This window comes from Sminthopsis crassicaudata, chromosome 5 (assembly GCF_048593235.1).
Source record: "Sminthopsis crassicaudata isolate SCR6 chromosome 5, ASM4859323v1, whole genome shotgun sequence".
Classification (NCBI taxonomy): domain Eukaryota; kingdom Metazoa; phylum Chordata; class Mammalia; order Dasyuromorphia; family Dasyuridae; genus Sminthopsis; species Sminthopsis crassicaudata.
In genome coordinates this window covers 105,354,694-105,374,882 of record NC_133621.1, presented here as the reverse complement: position 1 = coordinate 105,374,882, position 20,189 = coordinate 105,354,694, and the positions used below count along the sequence as shown (strand labels likewise).

At 33.4% G+C, this 20,189-nt stretch overlaps 1 protein-coding gene across 7 annotated transcripts in view; it reads right to left on the bottom strand.

Moving 5' to 3' along the window:
- The window catches only part of PTN (pleiotrophin), a 130,228-nt gene that overhangs the window by 9,826 nt on the left and 100,213 nt on the right, over positions 1 to 20,189 (bottom strand). For 5 of the 7 annotated variants that reach the window (XM_074267823.1, XM_074267819.1, XM_074267825.1 and 2 more), the window contains exons 2-4: positions 12,880 to 12,995; positions 11,898 to 12,071; positions 10,064 to 10,225 (exon numbers count right to left, since the gene is read on the bottom strand). In XM_074267823.1, the coding sequence (XP_074123924.1) occupies positions 10,064 to 10,225; positions 11,898 to 12,071; positions 12,880 to 12,994 (451 nt within the window). In that variant the 5' untranslated portion in view covers position 12,995. Of the gene's footprint in view, positions 1 to 10,063; positions 10,226 to 11,897; positions 12,072 to 12,879; positions 12,996 to 20,189 lie in introns of those variants that run through there. The other 2 variants (XM_074267824.1, XM_074267818.1) reach the window with 1 other exon arrangement.

Sequence of the window (20,189 nt, the reverse complement as noted above, 5' to 3'; positions counted from 1 at the left end):
TGAAGCCTAGAGGCTATCATAAATCATGTTTCCTTCTCTTGGGAAACATAATTGTATTTTCTAATCAATAGAAAGGAAAAGATGTATGTGAGGAGGACATTTATTCCCATTTCTTTTATTGATACACAATGGCATAATGGAAATTACATTGGATTTCAAGTCAGAAACATGTTTCATTTCTGGATTTGTTTGATCTTGTACAAGTCATTATAATTCTTTGACCTTAATTCTTCATCTATAAATCAAGGAATGAGGCTAGACGTCCCAATTTGAAATTCTTTCAAACTCTAAATGCTGTGATCCACATGTTTCCTAAACTACTCTCTAAGCCTGGAATTTTTTAAATCTCAGGAGGTCCAAGCATTTGAGTAAGAAAATTGTACAGTTTTATTTTTTCCAATGATGATTTTTTTAAACTAGCCTAAAACTTGATCCACAAGTTGTGGAATCTACAATCCTATGATCCTAAACTCATCAAACACTTTGTTGTGCTCAGTTGTTTCAAACTACTTAACTACTCACTTCAGACTACTTTCAGACTAACAAAATATGTTGGGAATATATGAAACTGGAAATTATTTTTCAACTAAAAGGAAAAAATTTGTACCAAAAAGGGAAAAATATAATATTCACATCTTCATCTAAGCCAATAGGAATATGGAACTGAACTAATATGCGGTAATCGTTTTCAGAAAAATACAGACCATGGAAATTTCAAATCTACTTCTAAATGTTAAGTCTGATTATGGGGAAAGCCTGTGGTAAAAGGATAGTGATCATTTATTTGTTTGTTTGTGTCTATATCTATCTATCTACACACATGCACACATACATATATCTGTTATATATATAATTTATATCTATTTCCATGTATATATTTATATATGCAAATAATTATACATGTACATATATATACACATATACATACACATATCATATCTGTGTTTTTGCCTTTCTTTGTTTCCATGGCACTTAGCACAGTGCCTCAAACATGGTAAGGTCTTAATAAATGCTTATATTGACTGTCAGACTTCTTATTTCTCTAGGGTCCTTTCTGTATCACAATTCCCTATATTCTCCACCATTTTGAAAAGCAAAGGAAGAAAAAATAATCACTAAAGTAATATTTGGTAGAATTAAATATAATTTATAGTCAATATTACTCCTTAAATTTAAATAGTATATTTAAATATATATATATTTACATATATGTATATATATATATATAACATACATATGTAAGATGTGTAGAATTAATAGCTACATATTAGACATTAGAAGGCATCTAGATCAACCAGACAACCAAAAAAGAAGAACTAAGGTGATGGAAAAGTCCACCGGAACATTAGTAACCAAAAAAAAAAAAAAAAAAAAAAAACAACCTATTATGGATTTATAGCTGTAGCTATTATGTACATAAACATAAGTACATACATATAAATATGATAATATTGAAAGGTTTGCCATTTTGTGTTGTTTTTAAAAAGCCTGTAGCAATATATTATCCAATTATCTATACTTTAAGTAAAAGATTGAGCAATATGAATTTTAAATTCACTTTTAGTTCTAAGAGTTTATGATTCTAAATTTATTAAGTACTTTGTTGTTCTCAGTTATTTCGGTCAAGTATGACTGATTCTTCATGACCCCATTTGGGGTTTCTTAGCAAAGCATTGGCATGGGTTGCCATTTCCTTTTCCAGGTTATTTTATAGCTTATTCACTATAAGTGTCTGAAGCTAAAGTTGAATTCAGTAAGATGAATATTCCTGACTCCAGGCTCTACATTCTATCCGTGTTGCCCCTTAGCTGCCCTCAAACATCTATCAGATACCTACTGTAGGCAAAGCATTGATCTATATCCTGGGTATAATAAAGTGTTTAAAAATGACACAGGTTCTGACCTAATTTTTCAATACAAATGGAGTCAAAATGCATATAGGTAAATATTCTATTCTATAAAGTACAATGTGATAAGAAAAAAAAAATCTAAAGTACTGTGAGATAATCTGAGAAATAGAAATCATTTCACATGAAGGAATCAGCACAAAGTTCATAGAGTCTCTAAAGGGCACCTCAACTGGATCTTCAAGAGATGAAGATGTGGGGTCAAAGTGTTTCAAACATTATGGATAGCCTGAAATTTGAATGGATGAAAGTATGAGAGAAAAGAACCAAACCATCCAAGAACTAGAAAAACAATGTGATTGGTATTTAGAGTGTGACAGGAATCGATAAACTAGAATTCACATGAAATCAAAAAAATCTAAGAGTTTAGCAGATTTCAAATTCATGATTAGAATACAATATGAAAGGCAGCTAAGTGGCACTGTGGCCAGCTGTGGAGTCAGGAAGAATCCATCATTTGAAGTTCAAATCCAGTCTTAGACACACACTAGCTGTGTGACTTTGGGCAAGTCACTTAACCCTGTTTGCTTAGTTTCTTTATCTGGGTCATAAAAAGTCAGACATGGCTTAAATGACTGAAAACAACATGAATTAGCAACCAAAAGAGTTATTGAATCTTACAATGAATCAAAATCATGGTGTCCAGAATGAGGAAGTAACAAATTTTATTCTTCCCTAGACAAGCTAAATCTGGCATACTATACTGAATCCAATTCGAGTTATAATAATTCATTAATTTGTTTAGTTCTAACATCTTTTAAAAAGACACTGATAAACCAATGCATTTTCAAAGGAGAACCACAAGGATAATAGAACACTGGATGAAAGATGGGTCACCAAATAAAGTGAATGAGCATTGATTCACTTCTTACTATGTGTTTGGCAATGTTAGCTACAGAAAAGAAGTTAAGAGAACAGATAGGTGGCACAGTGGACAAAGCACTGGTCCGGGAGTCAGGAAGGTCCTGAATTCAAATATGGCCTCAAATATTAGCTGTATGGCCCTGGGCAAGTTACTTAACCTTAGTTACCTTCCAATAATAATATAATAATGTTTGATTCAAAGGAAGAGCAGTGTGCGAGAATAGATGGAAAGTAGGTCTTGAAATCAGGAAAAAATGAATTCATGTACTGCTCTGGAAAAGTTCCCACCGTCCTGTACATGAGTACAAATTACAGAGAATATGTATGACTTGGTCAAGTGAGTTTATTCTTCATGGGGGAGATCCCTATAGTAATGAAATCTCAGATCTAATATCTATCCCAAAGGACAAAAGTGAAAAATACATAGACATTGCAGAGAATCAGATTTTGACTTCATATTATTAACGTGAGTAAGGATATGGGTATTCAAAAATTGATACTGTCAAAGAAAAGAAATCAAATATCTACAATATGCCAGGCATTATGCTAAACACTTTAAAATAATCTCTCATTTGATCTTCACAACAACTCTATAAGCTTTATTATTCCCCCTCTTTTACAGTAGAGATAATTGAGGCAGACAGAGCTTAAGTGATTGTTCCAAGATCACACAGCTAACAAATATCAGAAGCATAATTTGAATTCAAGTCTTCCTTATTTCAGATCCAGTAATCTATCCATTGAATCACCTAGCTCATATTAATGATAAAATAACATGAAGCTCATGAACACACACATATATGTATATATATATATATATATATATATATATATATATATATATATACATATATATGTATATATGAAAATCTCAAAAGAATTCACTGTCCAAAGGGAGAAAAATATTTTGAGAAATGATTTAGTTTAAAAGTAAAGTAGTACAATTGTTCCCCTTTTTCAGTTCTTTTGAAGCTAAAATTTCCTTCAATCCACCAGCTAATGAGTTTGAGCAGTGTTCTATGACACAACTTTCCTTAATACTAATTACTGTATAACTGTGTATTTGTGTGGCTAATGAGGCTAGGAGCTTGGAATTTACCAAGGGAGATCAAGGAAGCCTAAAACTTATACTTAAGCCTCACAGACATTGACAGTTCCCAGTTCTTGCATCTCTCTCAGCAATTAGAAACAAGACTTCCTGAATAAAGATGAGATTACAACATCCAGAAGCTTCCTTGAGGTAAGCTTCTCAGTTTTTAGCAAAAGGCAGGTATTCAACCATGTGTCATCAGTGCACTTTGGGCAATAACTAAAAGTCCAATTGATTAGTCTTGGTTTTATTTGGCCATACCCGAGTTCATCACTTAGTCCTTAGTTTAATGTTAAAGAGATAATTTAAGAGATAGAAAGAATGTGGTATATGTAGTAGAGAATGATTTTGTCAGTCTTGGACCTACAGACTCAACTTTGAATTTGGGCTCTGATGTAATCAAACTTAATTTCCATGGGCAAATCACTAATTGTTCAATTCCATATTCCTGAAGCAACTCTCTATTACTGTAAAATTAATGATCTACTTTTGAGGAAGGAGTTTCCACAATGAAAGTTTTTCTCACACAGATTAATCAAATATGTTTGTGTTTGTATGTATGTGTGTGTATAATACATATGCATATGTGTGGGTATCTATATGTGTGTGCATGTGTATTTCTATATCTACATAGATATGTGTGAAAAACGTATACATTGGTGATCCAGATTGTTCTAACACTGTAAGTATTTGAAATGCTAGAATATAGAAGAAACCTTCAACTTGTTCTTTTTAAAGCTATAAGATAAAATCAAGGTAAATGGGCAAAATTATCAAGAAGCAAATTGAGGATTGATATAAGAAAAAAAACATTTTAACATAACTATTATAAAGGGGAATAGTACCTCACAGGTAGAGAAATATCCTTTATTAGAGCTTTTCAGCCAGAGCCTCCATAAATATTTGTTAGCTATATTATAGTGGATCTTCATTCTTAATTATGGGTTGGACTAGATGATGCCTAAGTTCTCTTCTAACTTTCAAATTCTGAGTTTGAAAAGTTACAAGCAAGTTATTGATCTTTATGCAAGGATGGAATTTCTATATTGAAAGATCTTTACCCTGATAATGGATCTGGACTTCCTTGAATTTCCCCTTCAAGGAACACACACATACAGAGTAGAAATTTGCCTTAGAAAGGATCTTGGATTGACCTACAATAGAGTCCAGAGGAATCTACCTCATACTAAGGATGAAGCATATTACATGTATGCTATACATCTATAATAGGCTTTTAAAACATACAAGGTATTTTTTTTCTGGGGACAATAAGTAGTGCTACTATTCATATCTTACAGATAATTAAACGAAAGCTCAAAAAGTAAATGATTTGCAACTTAGCTAGTAAGTGCCAGACTTTGGATTTCAACTCAAAGTTCCTTATGACCAGGTCGAACATCCCACTTGCTACCTGTATGCCTCTCTATGATGAAGGTACTTTGAAAATATCAACACATTACTGTAACTTCAGAAGTTTTTTGCAAATATCCAGGTATGTAAGTGTGTTTGGGGGATAAGGAGAAAAGACATGATGCAAGAAAGACACCTGAGATATGCATTATAGAAAAAGTAGAAGATTTTGGTCTTCCTTCCCATGAATAACTCCTCAAAATTAACTGCAAAGTTTGGGGAAAGTTTTCAATAGAAAAAAAAAAGTTATCAAAGTCATTTTCTAAAGGCTATGCAGGTGGGATGGGGATTTGTTCTAGTCTTAATTCAATTCCATTTAGTTTAATAAGGATTCACTGAGTGCCAGAATTCTGCTAGATGTTGTGAAGAGTACAACAGAAATATGAGACAGTTCTTACTCCCAAGAATGTTATCTGATTACAATGTTGAGTTTTACCAGCATAAGACATTTAGAAGACTATAAAATGTAACTATATAATAGGGAAAGTGCTAAATGGAGTAGAATTACACAATTTAGATGTCTGAGATTGACACTAACTCTTAGGGTCTTTTGGAAGGGAAGTAATTAGTGACAGCTAGAGTACTAAAGGAAGACTATATGAAGGCTAAACTTAAGATGAACGCTATAGAACTTCACAGATTTAGAGAGACAGAGGGAAAGTGAGGGCATAAGAGGTAAGGAAATAGCACAAAGTAATATGATAAATAGTATCCAGGTCTTGTGAGCACTTTGAGATGGGGAAAAAAGGAAGAAACACAATGAGGACTTTGTTAAAATATAAAAGTAGAGCCAAAAAGGAAAGAAAAGAAAGTATACTGTAGAATTGAGTTGAAAAGAAAAACACAGAGATACCAAATGAGTTATTTTCACCAGGAGAACAAGAAAGAAAAAGACTCTTAAAAATAGGTTCAAGATTGAGTGTCTCCTAGCAAAAAGCAAAATATTCCCTAAGGAAGTCCCATCTTGTTCCGTTTGTCAGTTGAAAAAGAAATAATCGACAGTGGCCATGGTAGAGAGTAGCAGATGGGGAATAATTTGCAGGAATTTCTTCCCATCAGAATTTGGCAAAAACGCTTGTCTCTTCAAATTGTCAGCATAACTTCAAGAGATTTTGAGTATTCTCAAGCTACCAGATACCATTTAGGCTGGACTACTGTGCATATTCCTATAGGATGTCAAAGCTCATGCAATGCAAGGGGAAGGCAGTGAAACTCTTCTGTTGTTTTTCAAAGACCTAAGAAAAGACAGCTCTTGGCAAAGAGAAAATATCAACAATCACATTTATGATCTCTCCTTGTTATTTAAGAGTGTCCACTACATGCTATGCCCTATAAACTGGAAAGACACAGTCCCTGAACTCAAGTACTTGCTAATCTTTTGATCTTTTCCATTGAAAAATCAGACAAAAAAAAGAACTTGGAAAAATTCAAAAAAAGAACAAAAAAACTGGTAGCACTTTTAAAATGAATGGTTTTGAATGGAAATGAAAGATTATTGGAATAATTGTTTTTATAACGACTCTCCAAATGCTCAGTTTCTATGACTATGCTCTACTTAATTTTAAATATCTTTGTTTTTACTTCAACTGTATTTTCTAATGTATTCCTCTCCTCTTTCCTACTAGAGTTATGTCTTATAATAATGAATGAAAAAGAAACAAACAAAAAAAAAGTTCAGCAAAGTCAACCACCATATACATTATACATGTATACATATACAATTCTATTTGACATGCAGTATTCCATATCCATAGTTCTATGCTCTTTTAACAGGTTTAAAGGCAATGAAAAATTCCTTTTCTATTCTCCCCAGGTTTGAATTGAGTTATATTTCATTAGCAACTAGAAGTGTCAGGAAAGGGAAGAAAATCCTGGCCATCAATCCTTCTCACATGGTCCTACTTTCACAAGTAGAAAAGGGGATATAAATGAAGCACTTTGACTTGCATAGAAGGTCATAGAATTATGGAGTTGAAAGAAACCTCAGAGATCATCTAGCCCAACTTCTAATGACCAACAGATGAGAAATGAAGGCTCAGAGTTGTTCAAGGACTTGCCCTGTATAAAATAATCACCAGGTGAAAATCCAGTGGCAGGGTCATAATTTAAATCCTGTTGTTCATGAGAACAAACCCAAAATCTGAAATAATTTTAGAGAGAAATTTAGTAGGTCATTGGTAGAGAAGAGCAAGCCAAAAAAAGGACTAAATTTCCTTACCCAGGTTCTAGAAGACTTACATTATATAGGTCTTTGGCAAAAGTTTCCCTATGTGTACCCTAGGTATGCACTTAAACAATTTTGCCAAGAGGGTAGCCAGACAGCAAGATAAATTGAGATAGCTATGTCACATAAAATAGAAGCTTGGGATGAACCACCAAGACTTCTTTGGTATGGTAACACAAAAAAGGAATGTTTTAGATATATCTGGACCCTGAGGGAATTGGAAATGTCTTCAGCTATCTCTGGCATTCTTAGAGTTATTGATATCATGCTACATTTTGGCTATGGATAACATTTACTCATATAAAGTTGGATTTAAACATACTAAATTTTCCCAAATAGTCTAACAAATTATTTCCCCCCACAATCTAAAGAGGCTTTTAACATTTTCACCACATTAAAAAAGTCCATGGAGAAGAATTTGTGCTTATGGTTGATTTAAATTTTTCTTTTTTTGTTCATTAGAGCAAGGGAAAAATATATGTTGGGAAATTTAAAGTCAGTACTTATATTAAAAATGAAAAAAAGTAAAGATTATTGTTTTCACTCATAGATATGACTATCATAAATATACAATCTATCTATATTATCTTTCATGTTAGACTATTAAATCTAAAAAAAAAGATCTGGTACAGTGGGAAATCTGTTTGATGGCCATGAAGCAAATCATCTGAGACACTACACTGCCTCTACTCCCAGTATAAATTATTCCCAGTACTTTGTGCCTGATGCTGTAACAGAATTCATTAGTAAGCTCAATTGATTAGGAGAAAAATGAGTGTCTGGTATTAACAAGAGTCTATGACAAAAAAAGAGGAGAATTACTTTCTGAGCTCAGAAGATTGACTAAAATTAGTAACTGCTCTATTATGTGTATTTGGAGATGCTACACTACCCTCTCCTGTCTCTTTCAAGTATAACCATAATTGTGCAAACTCTAGGCCTAACTCAGTGTAGGTACTCTAAGCAATTCTGTATTGAATTTCATCAAAAGGCATGGAAAACAACCAAAATAAGCCCATTTGAAACATTTTCACCTATGATTATTTCCAATATGATAGGCTGAACCAAAAAACTTAACCTATAACAGTATATTGCACATGGACAAAATGCATCTTCCTTTGAAATTTATAGAAGAAAAGGAAAATTGGGAAATATTCAACAGTTCGATCAAAGTAGGGAATCTCATTTCATTGAGTCAGTGCCCTAGAATGCCCTTTCCAATTTAGTTCCCCTGTTTCCCTTCCATGAGTCTATTGGATCATAATCTTTCTCCCTTTCATTTTTCCTTGCATCTACTTACTCGCCCCCATTCCCTGAATACTCTTCTCTAACTTAATATCTTTCATAGTTTCTTTCCCAAACACCAAGATAATCACTGTTCCTCTAAGTGGAATATACATTTATGAATTCTGTTAGTGCCTATCACAGTAGTATACACATAAAAGTTGTTTGTTGATTGAATCACAGTTGGTCTCATATAATTTACGAGGACAACAAAGTAGGCCTGTTAATATTTTGACTTCCACAGCAGAGACAGGCTGAATTTCTCTACACTTTTCCTTTAGTGGTTTTTAAAAATCTATTTTGTAAATGTTTATATAGTTAATCAATAAATATTCTTTTTTTCTTTGTTTAGATATGTCTAGAAATAGTGGCATAAATAATATTATTTTTATGTCCACTTCAAGATATACACACATAAATCAGTTACCAGGAATGATGTGAGGTTCTAGATATGATCAATTTCAAAATCCCTCAACCACTATAAATAAGTAAAACTTTCACTTGTCTGGAATGATCAGCTTGAAATTGATGAAATCTTGGAAGGAAATGGAATGAAATTGGCAAACCTACCTGGAGAAAATAAGTTCAAAGGTGTGAAAAACACCATTAATGGTGTTTTTACTTTGTTTTATTTTCCAGTTTAGAGCCTTGCTTTAGTGTTGGTTTTGTAATATTTATTAGCGAAGTGCTATAAAATTAGTTTTTATAAGCTGCTTGCTAAGAAACACCATGATCTCAGATGAATTAAAATAATGGAAAATTCCAAGGGTAGTTTGTGCTATGGGATAAATAGGCTGACACTTATGATCAACGACACACATATCAGAAGTGATAAGACATATTATTGAGATGCATGATTTAAAAAAGAAAATGCACTAATTATGCTCTATCAATAGGACATGCGGACAGCTTGAATTGGACATTATTAAATCCTGAAGTGCTAAAGAGAAAAACTAGAAGAGATTTCCAAGGTGTTATATATCTATCCTTTATGAAGGATTCATATAAATATATAAATATAAGTACACTTATAAATATATTTGCCATTCTCTATTTTGTCTAAAATATGTAGAAGAGAATCACAAAAAATAAGACAGCCTGAAAAGATTTGCATCTGCATGAGATTGTCATCTGGCAACACTATCTACAATCTCACTACAGTTTAGGAATCCTCTAGCTCTTCTTTATCTAAAACTTCTCTCTAAACTATATGGATGTTCCCAGGCCCAGATTTTATTTAATTTCATAAACACAGAAGGCTCTATTGAAATAGTAAGAATCTACCTTGTGGTTTGGGTTTGGTAAGTTTCCCACATGGCTTGGAGATGGTGACAGTCTTTTGACACTCAGCATTATGAAGAGCTCTCTTCAGATTTCCTGTTCTTGTCTTCAGGGCAGTGTTTGCATCGCATTCTCCCCAAGCCTGGAACTGGTATTTGCACTCTGCTAAAAACAAGAAAGGGACCAAAAGACATTTCAGAAAGACCTCACTATTGCAGAGTAAATATAAAAAAATATTTCTAACAGGTAGATATTTAGTTCTCATCCTAAGGAATTTAAGCACAAAGATGGCCCTACTTTTCTCTGACTGTTTCATCCTTGTGCTTAGTGTCAATAAATCCCATATTTTGTACAGTATTTCCATTCATAAAGGGTGATTTTGTGCAGGCTTCATTCTGAAATGATGAAATAAAATATGTATTATAAAAAGGTTCAGAGAGAAAAGTTGTTTAATCTTATGTTCCCTGGCTAGGAAGGACTCCAGATTTTGGAGATAAAGGAGAGGTCCAACATTACACTTAAGAGTATAATGATTAAGAAATTCAGCCTATGAAACAAAAGAAGAGAGAGTGTGAGGACCACCAGATATTACCAGAGTGGGAAAGGCCATTCAAAATAAGTGGCTAGAACAAGTTGTAAATTCTCATTTAGTAATTAACTTTCTGAATAAATGAAAATTAAAACCAAAAGGAAAGGATATTAAAAAGGAGGAAAAAGGAAGAAAAAGGATTGAAAGGGCCAATGGGAAATGCAAGAAGAAAGGGAAAATAAAAACTAAAAAAAGGAAGAAAAGGTCCCATTCAAGAATCAGAGTATCAACACACACACACACACACACACACACACACACACACACACACACACACACACACACAGATGGACTTATTGACAAGTGGTAAACCAGGTTTACCTCACCTAAAAGAAGATGTTTGATTACCTTAAATATTACAGTCAGGGCATTTTTAAAGAATTACTGCATTAACAAAGATGATCAAAGATGGAAATAGTGAATGCAGTAGGAGCTATGGGGAGGGTATCACAGTAATAGTCTTGGTGAAACCATGAATTGTCCCAGTTATTATGGAAATCAGTTTGAAACTATGCTTTTAAAAATGACTAAAATTCACCCTCAGATTGTAAAGATTCCACTTCTATCATGTACCATTAAATAATACAAAGGTGGGAAGGCTTCAAATGTATATTTTTTGTTGCTTTGTTTTGATTTATTTGTTGTTTTTGTTGTTGCAAAGACCTGAAAATGAGGTAAGTACTCATTGCCTAGGCAAAGGCTAAAAAATTACATCACTGTAATTGGATAAGATACAAAAAATAAGAATTCAAAAAAAACATGAGAAGAAATATAAAATGTTGCAAAGATATATGTGTGTATGTGTGTGTGTGTGTATATATATATATATTATATATGTGACTATTATGATGACATAAAACAAAAAACTAAGATGGGTATTATGTGGTATATATATAAAAAAAGAAAAGAATACATATTTTTCCTTTCATGGGAGAGGTGAGGGATTATGAGTGTAAGAGTTGCAAACATCAGATACAATGGGTTTTGTTAGACTTTTTCTTGTTATAAAGGAAATGTTGCTAGTTAGAAGAAAGGGAAAGAGAAGTTTGTTCAGAAATGACTGTGATAGAAAAACAAAATGTATTCAAAAATTAAATTAATATAATGAATCACTGTACCATTAAATAATGACACCAAAAAAAAAATAAAAAATAGGGAGATAAGTGGGGAAAAAATACTCTAATTCCAGAAAAAAAAAAAAGGAAATAAAATAGTGAAATTAAATGAAAGAGAAATGCTTATATTTACCTCCAAATTGTTTCTTCCAGTTGCAAGGAATCTTACATCTTTGGGTCTTCATGGTTTGTTTGCATTCTGCACCAGTCCGGGTGCCCTCCCGGGTACCCAGCCCACAATCCCCACTGGTTGGAACACACACACTCCACTGCCATTCCCCACAATCTGATTTCTTCACCTTTTTTTCTAGAGGAATTAGAAGAGAAATAAACAGCATTTAAGTAAGCTTTAAGCACAGAGTCTTCTCAAATATCCTTCAGATCTTCTGTAAAGTCCCACTGAAAATGTATCAGGTGGTAGTGATCAATGTTTAGAATTAGAGATCCAAAGCAGTTAACACTTAAAAAGTAATAACTGCCATCAGATTAACTGTCACTATTACTTTCCTTTTGCTAGGATTCAGTTCAATCTTCAGAATAGCATGATTTACTAGAGTCAAAGAACTTGAATTCAAATCCTCTCTATCTCAATACCTGTGGGACTTTGTACAAATCATATCACCATTCTGGGACTTTTTTTTCTCCATCTGTATAAAGGGGAGGCTGATGTAGAACAAAATTTCTAACCTAAGGGTTGCAATCCCATATGGGGGTCACATAACTGAATGTAGGGATCATGAAAAATCTGGTCAGAGTAAAAGATATCAAATATTCCATCAAGATTTAGTCCATTATGTAAAAATAAATAAACATATCAATATCATTATTATGCAATAAGTTTCTTTATGATTAATATCAGTAAAGGTCTGATTTGTATACTCAGGGACTCCTAAAATTTTTCTTGAGCGGAAAGGGGTCATGAGTGGGAAATTTTCTGGTCTAAAAAATTTCTAAAGTCCCTTCAGTTCTAAATGTTTGCCCCTCCTTGATGTAGTATCATGCCAACAAAAACTGTTGTTCCCTAGCTTTTTGTGCTGGAAAGGACATTGGGAATAAAGAATGGCACTAGCTACCACACTAGTGTCTCCCTCAGACCAAGAGGATCTTTTACTTGCCTGGTTTCTCTTTCTTGCCAGCTTCAGCAATGTCCACAGCTGCCAAAATGAAAATGAATGCCAAGAAGACAGCTGCAAATTTTCGACGCTGCTGTTGCTGCTGTTGTGGCTGCATTCTGGGGATTAACAGAGAAACAAGAAGAAAGCAATGTCAGTTTAAGTCAGACAGGGGAACTGATTGAACTCCATGATGAAAGAATTTCACTCTCTATTTCTGGAAGATTAGATCCCAGAAAGATTGGTATTAATTATATTTGCCCAATTTTCATCTTTTTTCTCTATGAGAGTTACTGAACCAAGAGCTCTTCTGCAATCAGCTAAGTATTCTTTTGCAGAATGCAATGCATTCCCTATACGTGACTTTGTAGACAGCCATTTATTAAATAGCATTCAGAGACTAAAAAGGTGCTAATAGGAGGGCTTCCTCCCTGCATATTGATTGCTCTCCTACTAGCTCATTGCCACAGAAGTCAATTCAATTTAATAACCATAGCTCAAGTGGCTATGTGTGCAAGGTTTTATACCAGACATTAAAAATTCAAAGAAAAAAAATATATATTCCCTGCCCTTAAGGAGCTTACATTCTACTAGGAGAAACATGGAGATCTCTCAAGCTGCCATCTTATAGGCCTCTTTGCAAAGCCATGACTCCTGTTAACAAACCCAGACAATAGTATGACCAGGAGGCACCCTATCTCACACTGAATTAGAAATAACATGGTACAATCTATGGTACATTGAAATTCGAGTCAAAGGAGCTAAGTACAAATGCTGGCTCTGTCATTTACTACCTGAATGACCTTGGACAAACAATTCAATATTTCTGCGTCTTAGCTGTCAAATGGGATAGTGGGATTAAATGGTTTTTTGGTCCCTTCCAGTTCTACTTTTATTTTTTATCATGGCACTTAATGTTGATTGAATTGTAATTCACTTGTATTTTTAATGATGATATCCTCATCTGAGGATATCTTGTTTATTTTGCATGTGGAGGTATAACTTTTAGTTATTAGCATCATCAATAATTGCAGATGAACTAAAAAGTAGATGACAGAAGGCAAGAGATGAGAAAATAGCAAATCCATAATAGCTAACTTTTATATAGTGCTTTAAGATTTGCAATGCATATCACAGGATTTGATCCTCACAACAGCCCCATGGGGAGAGTACAAATTATATAGATGAGGAAATTCATGCTAAGAGAATTTAGGTAACTTGCCCATGGCTATGGAGCTAGTGCCATACCTGAGGCAGAATTTGAACCTTTCCTAACTCATTCTGTCTCTAAGTACTCTATGTAACCTTGATCCCACTTGTGAAAAGGAATATAAGAGACTATCCCTGGCATTTGTATTGACTACATTGGGAACCACAGATAAGTCACAATCTATCTGGTATTTCCTATGGTGAGATGGAATAATTGTTTATATCTTTTCTGGTTCTCATTTTCTTAAATGGTAAATGACAGCTCCTTTAGAGGCCCTGTGCAGCTCTCTACATCTCTGATACTCTGTTCTCCTTGACAATTTCACAGAAGATCTAAAGAGGTAAAATAGGTGAAATGTTTTGAATCCTTTTGAGACAAGAAAACTATTATGTATGTATATATATATATATATATATATATATATATATATATATATATATATATATATATATATATATGTACTTATTCTTGTTTTTCCCAAAGAGAGAATCAGACTTTGAATGTGTTTCATTTTTTAAATGTTATCCAGAGCTTCATATGAAAAGCCTAGTTTACACTCTCATTTTTACTATCTTTCTCCAATGTAGCAAAGACAAACACACCAGAAAACCTGGATGTGCTAGAAATCCTCTAAATCTCTTGAGTTCCCACAGTGGATTTCTCACATATGTGCAGAATTTGAAAGAGTTCCAAAATCTCAGTGAGCTGGTTTCTTCATTCAGAAGCATCTCCCAAAGCCTAAAGCCACTGGAGGCAGCTGAAGACTGACATTTTACTCTTCCGCATATTCCTATCTAGTTGCCTTTAGAGCTTTATGAAAAATAACCTACCTTTGAAAGAAAATTGCCTGGAGCATGGGGTACATAATTTGTGGCTTCATGGTGAAGCTAAATGACTCATTTGGGATCTAATTTTTAATTATTATTATTTTAAACCTTTTTTTTATTTTCAAAACATATGCAGAGGTGGTTTTCAACATTAACCTTTGCAAAATCTTATATTACAAATTTTTTTCTCCTTCCCTTCCCTCCATCCCCAACCCTAAATGGCAAGTAATCCAATATATATCAAACATATGTAATTCTTCTATACATATTTCCATATTTATCATGCTAAACAAGAAAAATCATATCAAAAAGGAAAAAAATCAGGAAAAAAAATACAAGCAAGTAATAGCAAAAAAAGTGAAAATATTATGTTGTGATCCACAATCCGTCCCCACAATCTTCTCTCCGGGTGAAGATGACTCTCTCCAGCAGAAAACTAATGGAACTGGCCTGAATCACCTCACTGTTGAAAAGAGCTACATCCATCATAACTGATCATCATATAACCTTGTTGCTGTGTACAATGTTCTCCTGGTTCTGCTCATTTCATTCAGCATCAGTTCATGTAAGTCTCTCCAGGACTCTCTGAAATCATTCTGCTGATCATTTCTTATACCATAACTTATTCTCAGCCATTCTCCAATGAAAGGCATACATTCAGTTTCCAGTTTCTTACCACTACAAAAATGACTGTCACAAATATTTTTGCACATGTGGGTCCCTTTCCTTCCTTTATGATCTCTCTGGGACATGAGCTCTGTAGGCACACGGATGAATCAAAGAGTATGCGCAATTTGATAACCCTTTGGGCATAGTTCCATATTGCTCTCCAGAATGGTTGGATCAGTTCACAACTTCACCAACAATGTATTAGTATCCCAGTTTTTCCACTTCCTCTCCTACCATCATCATCTTTTCCTGTCATCTTAGCCAATCTAAGAAGTATATAGTGGTATCTCAGAGTTGTCTTAATTTTGATTTTTCTGATCAATAGTGATTTAGAGCATTTTTTCATATACATATAGATGATTTTAATTTCATTATCTGAAAATTGTTCAAATCCTTTGGCGATTTATTAGTTGGAGAATGGCTTGTATGTATGCTTAATAAATTTAAATCAATTCTCTATATATCTTGGAAATAACGCTTTTATCAGAATCCTTGGATATAAAAATGTTTCCCAGTTTACTGCTTCCCTTCTAATTCTAACCTGCATAGGTTTTTGCTTATACAAAAACTTTTAAGCTTAAAAAAATCAAAATTATCCATTTTGTATTCCATAATATACTCTAATTCTTCTTAGGCCACAAATTCCTTCCTTCTCCATAGTTCTGAGAGATAGAGTATCCATTGGTTTTCTAGTTTGTTCATAGTATCATTCTTTATGTCCAAATCATGAACCCATTTTAACCGTATCTTGGTCTAGTGTTAAGTAAGTATGGGTCAATGCCTAGTTTCTACCATAGTGATTCCCAATTTTCTCAGCAATTTTTGTCAAATAGTAAGTTCTTATCCCAGAAATTGGGGTCTTTAGATTTAAAAATACTAGATTACTATAATCATTGACTATTGGGTCTTGTGAACCTAACTTATTCTACTGATTGACTATTTCTTAGACAGTACCAAATAATTTTGATGACTTCTGCTTTCTAACAGTTTTAAGTTTGATACCACTAGGCCACCTTCATTTGCATTTTTTCATTAATTCTGGTATCTAATTCTTGAACTCCCTGAGCTCCAATGAGAAACACTATGGTAAGTGGACGCAGCATGTGGCTTTGCTTAAAGCTTTCTGAATTGGAATTGGGAGATTGCAATCTGAAAATCCTACAATCAATCACATGGTGAACATATTACAGTGAGGATTCCTTTCAAGTCCAGATAGGGTGGGGCAAATAAGGAGCAGAGAAGTAAGTCACATGAAAGAATGCTTTTGGTTCTTGCATTGATTCGGGGAATTACAGAATCTGAAAAAAATGTTGAGTTTGTCTTGGGCTCCTTGACTAATAATGATGGCATTTAAATTGGTATAATAAACATAACCTAATGAAATAAGTGTTATCTACAATTTACAGAAAAAGAAACTTAAGGCTCAAATAACAAAGAAATGTCAGTGTTAAAATCTGAAGCTGGGTCTTCGTAAAATGAAGTCTGGTACTCTGTTCACCATAGCAAGCTATCTTGAAACCAGGGTCTATGCCATATTTCTCTATCTTTGTATGGACATTGCCTAGCACAGTGCTTTGCAGAAAGAACAGACTTGATGAAACTTAAATTGAATTATAAATTAATTTTTCTGGAATAAGATACTATCCAGCTCCACCCAGTTACCCTACATCACCTCAGGGCTCTCTATTCAGTAGAGCCTAGAGCAGTGGAAGTTTAAGAATCATAAAACCTTTCATATTCTTATCTCACTCTTGAGATAAACCTGCCCTGTGATTTTATAGGTAAAGAAAATAAAGCCTTGCAATAAAGCCTATTTAAAAGAAAGGAGTTTGGGGGGAAGGGATATAGAATAGAATGATTATTTTTTTTTACTCTCTTAAAAATCAAGTGAGCCAAAACAATACCCAATTAACAGGCCTAAGGCCTCTCCATTCTACTAAGTAAAGGACTAATTAGTCTAGTTATAGATAACACTTTCCCTTGCTTAGGATATTTGCATAGTTGATTGCATGTTTGTCTCCTGCACCAAAGGAAGGCAAGAGCTTCTCTGCATATGCCTTAACCCTTCCTGCTCCCCAAATGAAAAGATGCTAAAGGACACTTAGAGCCCCCAGCATTAACCTTCAACCCAGCAGAAATTGATAAGTAGCATGGATCTGCCTAACTTTGAGAAAGTCATAACTTTCAGGACTTTCACCACATGGTTAGACCGTCCTTTGGGTTTTTGTGACATGACTCTTTGCTTTCCTCTAAATTTTCTGTTCCCTCAAGATGTCTCATTCTTTTCTGGTGGATTATTATTCATGTTATGCCCATTATTCAGTAAATCTATCCCTTTACTCAGTAAATTCTAGTGATTCCCTATAATCTTTTGGCCCAGCAGCCACTGCATTACCGAGCTGCCTCAAAGGAATTATTACTCTGCTAAGAGGAAACAATCCATGTGATATTAACATAGAAGTTGGAGAGAGTGGGGTTAAACTGATGCAAAATACAGTAAGTAAAAATAAGAAAACAGTATACTTGATGATTACAACAATGATAATGGAAAGAAGAAAAAATAACAAACATTTGAAACTCAAAGCTATGAAATTATGATCAATCTTGGCTTTGCTTTTGTCTAAAGAAGTATGGAAAAGTATTGTGAAACACTGCCAATGACCCCAGATTTCTAGATGTATTTTTTAGCTTACTTCATTTTTTCTCTTTAATTTTATCACTAATTTTTATTTTTTAATCTTGATTAAATTTAATATTATAATAGTAGTATATTATTTAAAGGATGGCACTCTGGGAGAGGGAAGGAAAAGGAGAAATACTTTGGAAAATATGAATAATATAAAAAAATTAAAGATATACTTAAAATGAAAAGAAACTAAGGATATTTATATATTAAAAATAAACTATCTAAATATATTTTAAAACTGTAATTCTGTATTACTAAACTTCAGATAATTAAATTTGATTTTGTGAGTAGTCTACTTCGAAAACAATACATCTTGCTTCTTAAACCAGATAAATGCTACTATGCAAATCAATAAATTCAATTAAGCAAGTATGTATTAAGTGCTTCCTCTGTAAAAGGCACAATCCCAGATTCTAGTGTAACTATGTAGATGGTTGCTTTGTGATAAAAAAAATTGTTATTCTTATTTACAAATATTTAATCTATGAAATTAGTTAGTCCAAGCATCAGAAATTACTTAGAGATGCCTGTTTCCTGGAGATTCTCAGGGATCCCTAATAATGTTTCATGAGGTTCCCAAAGTCAAAATTGTTTTTTACAATAATGCAAAGATGTTTTAATTTCTGATAAGGAAAATATCAATGTGACCCTAATGAACAAAAGCTCTATGGGAAGAGTCATCAATAATTTTTAAGAGTATAAAGGGGTCCTGAGTACAATAAATTTGATAACCTTATTCTAAGGGAAATGTTTCCCATCAGCATGAAAAGCTGTCCTATATGATATAAGAGAAGTTAAAATAGGTGAAACCTAATATGACTAAATGAGAGAGACACACACAAGAGAGAGAGAAACAAGAGAGATTCCATATTAAAATGTAATTGAGAAATATTTGACAAAGTAAATAAAAACAATAAAATAAAGATAATATTATCCTGAAAATTAAATTAATATGTGATCTATGAAGATCTTTATTATGGATTAGTGATTCCATTTCTCTTTGCATTTGACATTACTACTTTAGACCAGAGATAACACAAACAGGCTGTATCATGCCTGAATGCAATGAGAAGCAGATTAAAATGTAATTGGGTAATAATTAGCAAAATAAATAAAATACAGCATAACAGAGATGATATTAATGTGTTTCTTTCTAAATCAATGAAGTCTGCAGAGATTTTTATGTATGGTATATGGTTTAGCGGCCCCAATTTCTGAGTTTATTACCCTCCTCTAACTTTATGGACCAAGCTAATCATTCACACTTCTAATCTGGACTTGACCTATTTCTCTAGCTGTTCAGTAGCTGACAATCATTCTGTAGCTACATATTACTAAATATTACATACCAAGCCAAAGCTTCTGACCCAGGATTTCCTGAGCAACAACACTACAGTCATGCTGGGAGACCTTGGCATGTAATTCCTTTGGTACATTTTGAAGAAATAGTATACCAAACATTTTACTCAAGTTAGATTAGGTCTATCTGAAAACCACCCAGTTTTTAAATGTGTGAGGTAAGAGAGGCTGGATTCTAAAGTGGAGGTAGCCAACCCTGAGGTTGTCAAATTTGAAAAATGAAAAGTTGGCCAACTTTTATTTGAAGAATTTAAAGCTAATCCTTTTAAAGAAGATTTTTACTGTCAAGGTTGACTATTTTGTTTTGTCCATTTATTAATATTAATTTAACAATCTATATTTACTAGTAACTTTCTGAAACACTTTCAAGGAATCACTGAATCAGTTAAAAATAAGCTTTATGATCATCCCAGCTATTATCTTAGACAACAATGCCATTGCATTGTTGTTGAAATCAAGGTCATTGGTTCATTCTAATGCATCAGTCAAGTTTGCTATGTACTTAAGACCGTTTTAAAGTAATTATCTCTTCAAGTTACTTCTAAGAATGGCTTAGGACATA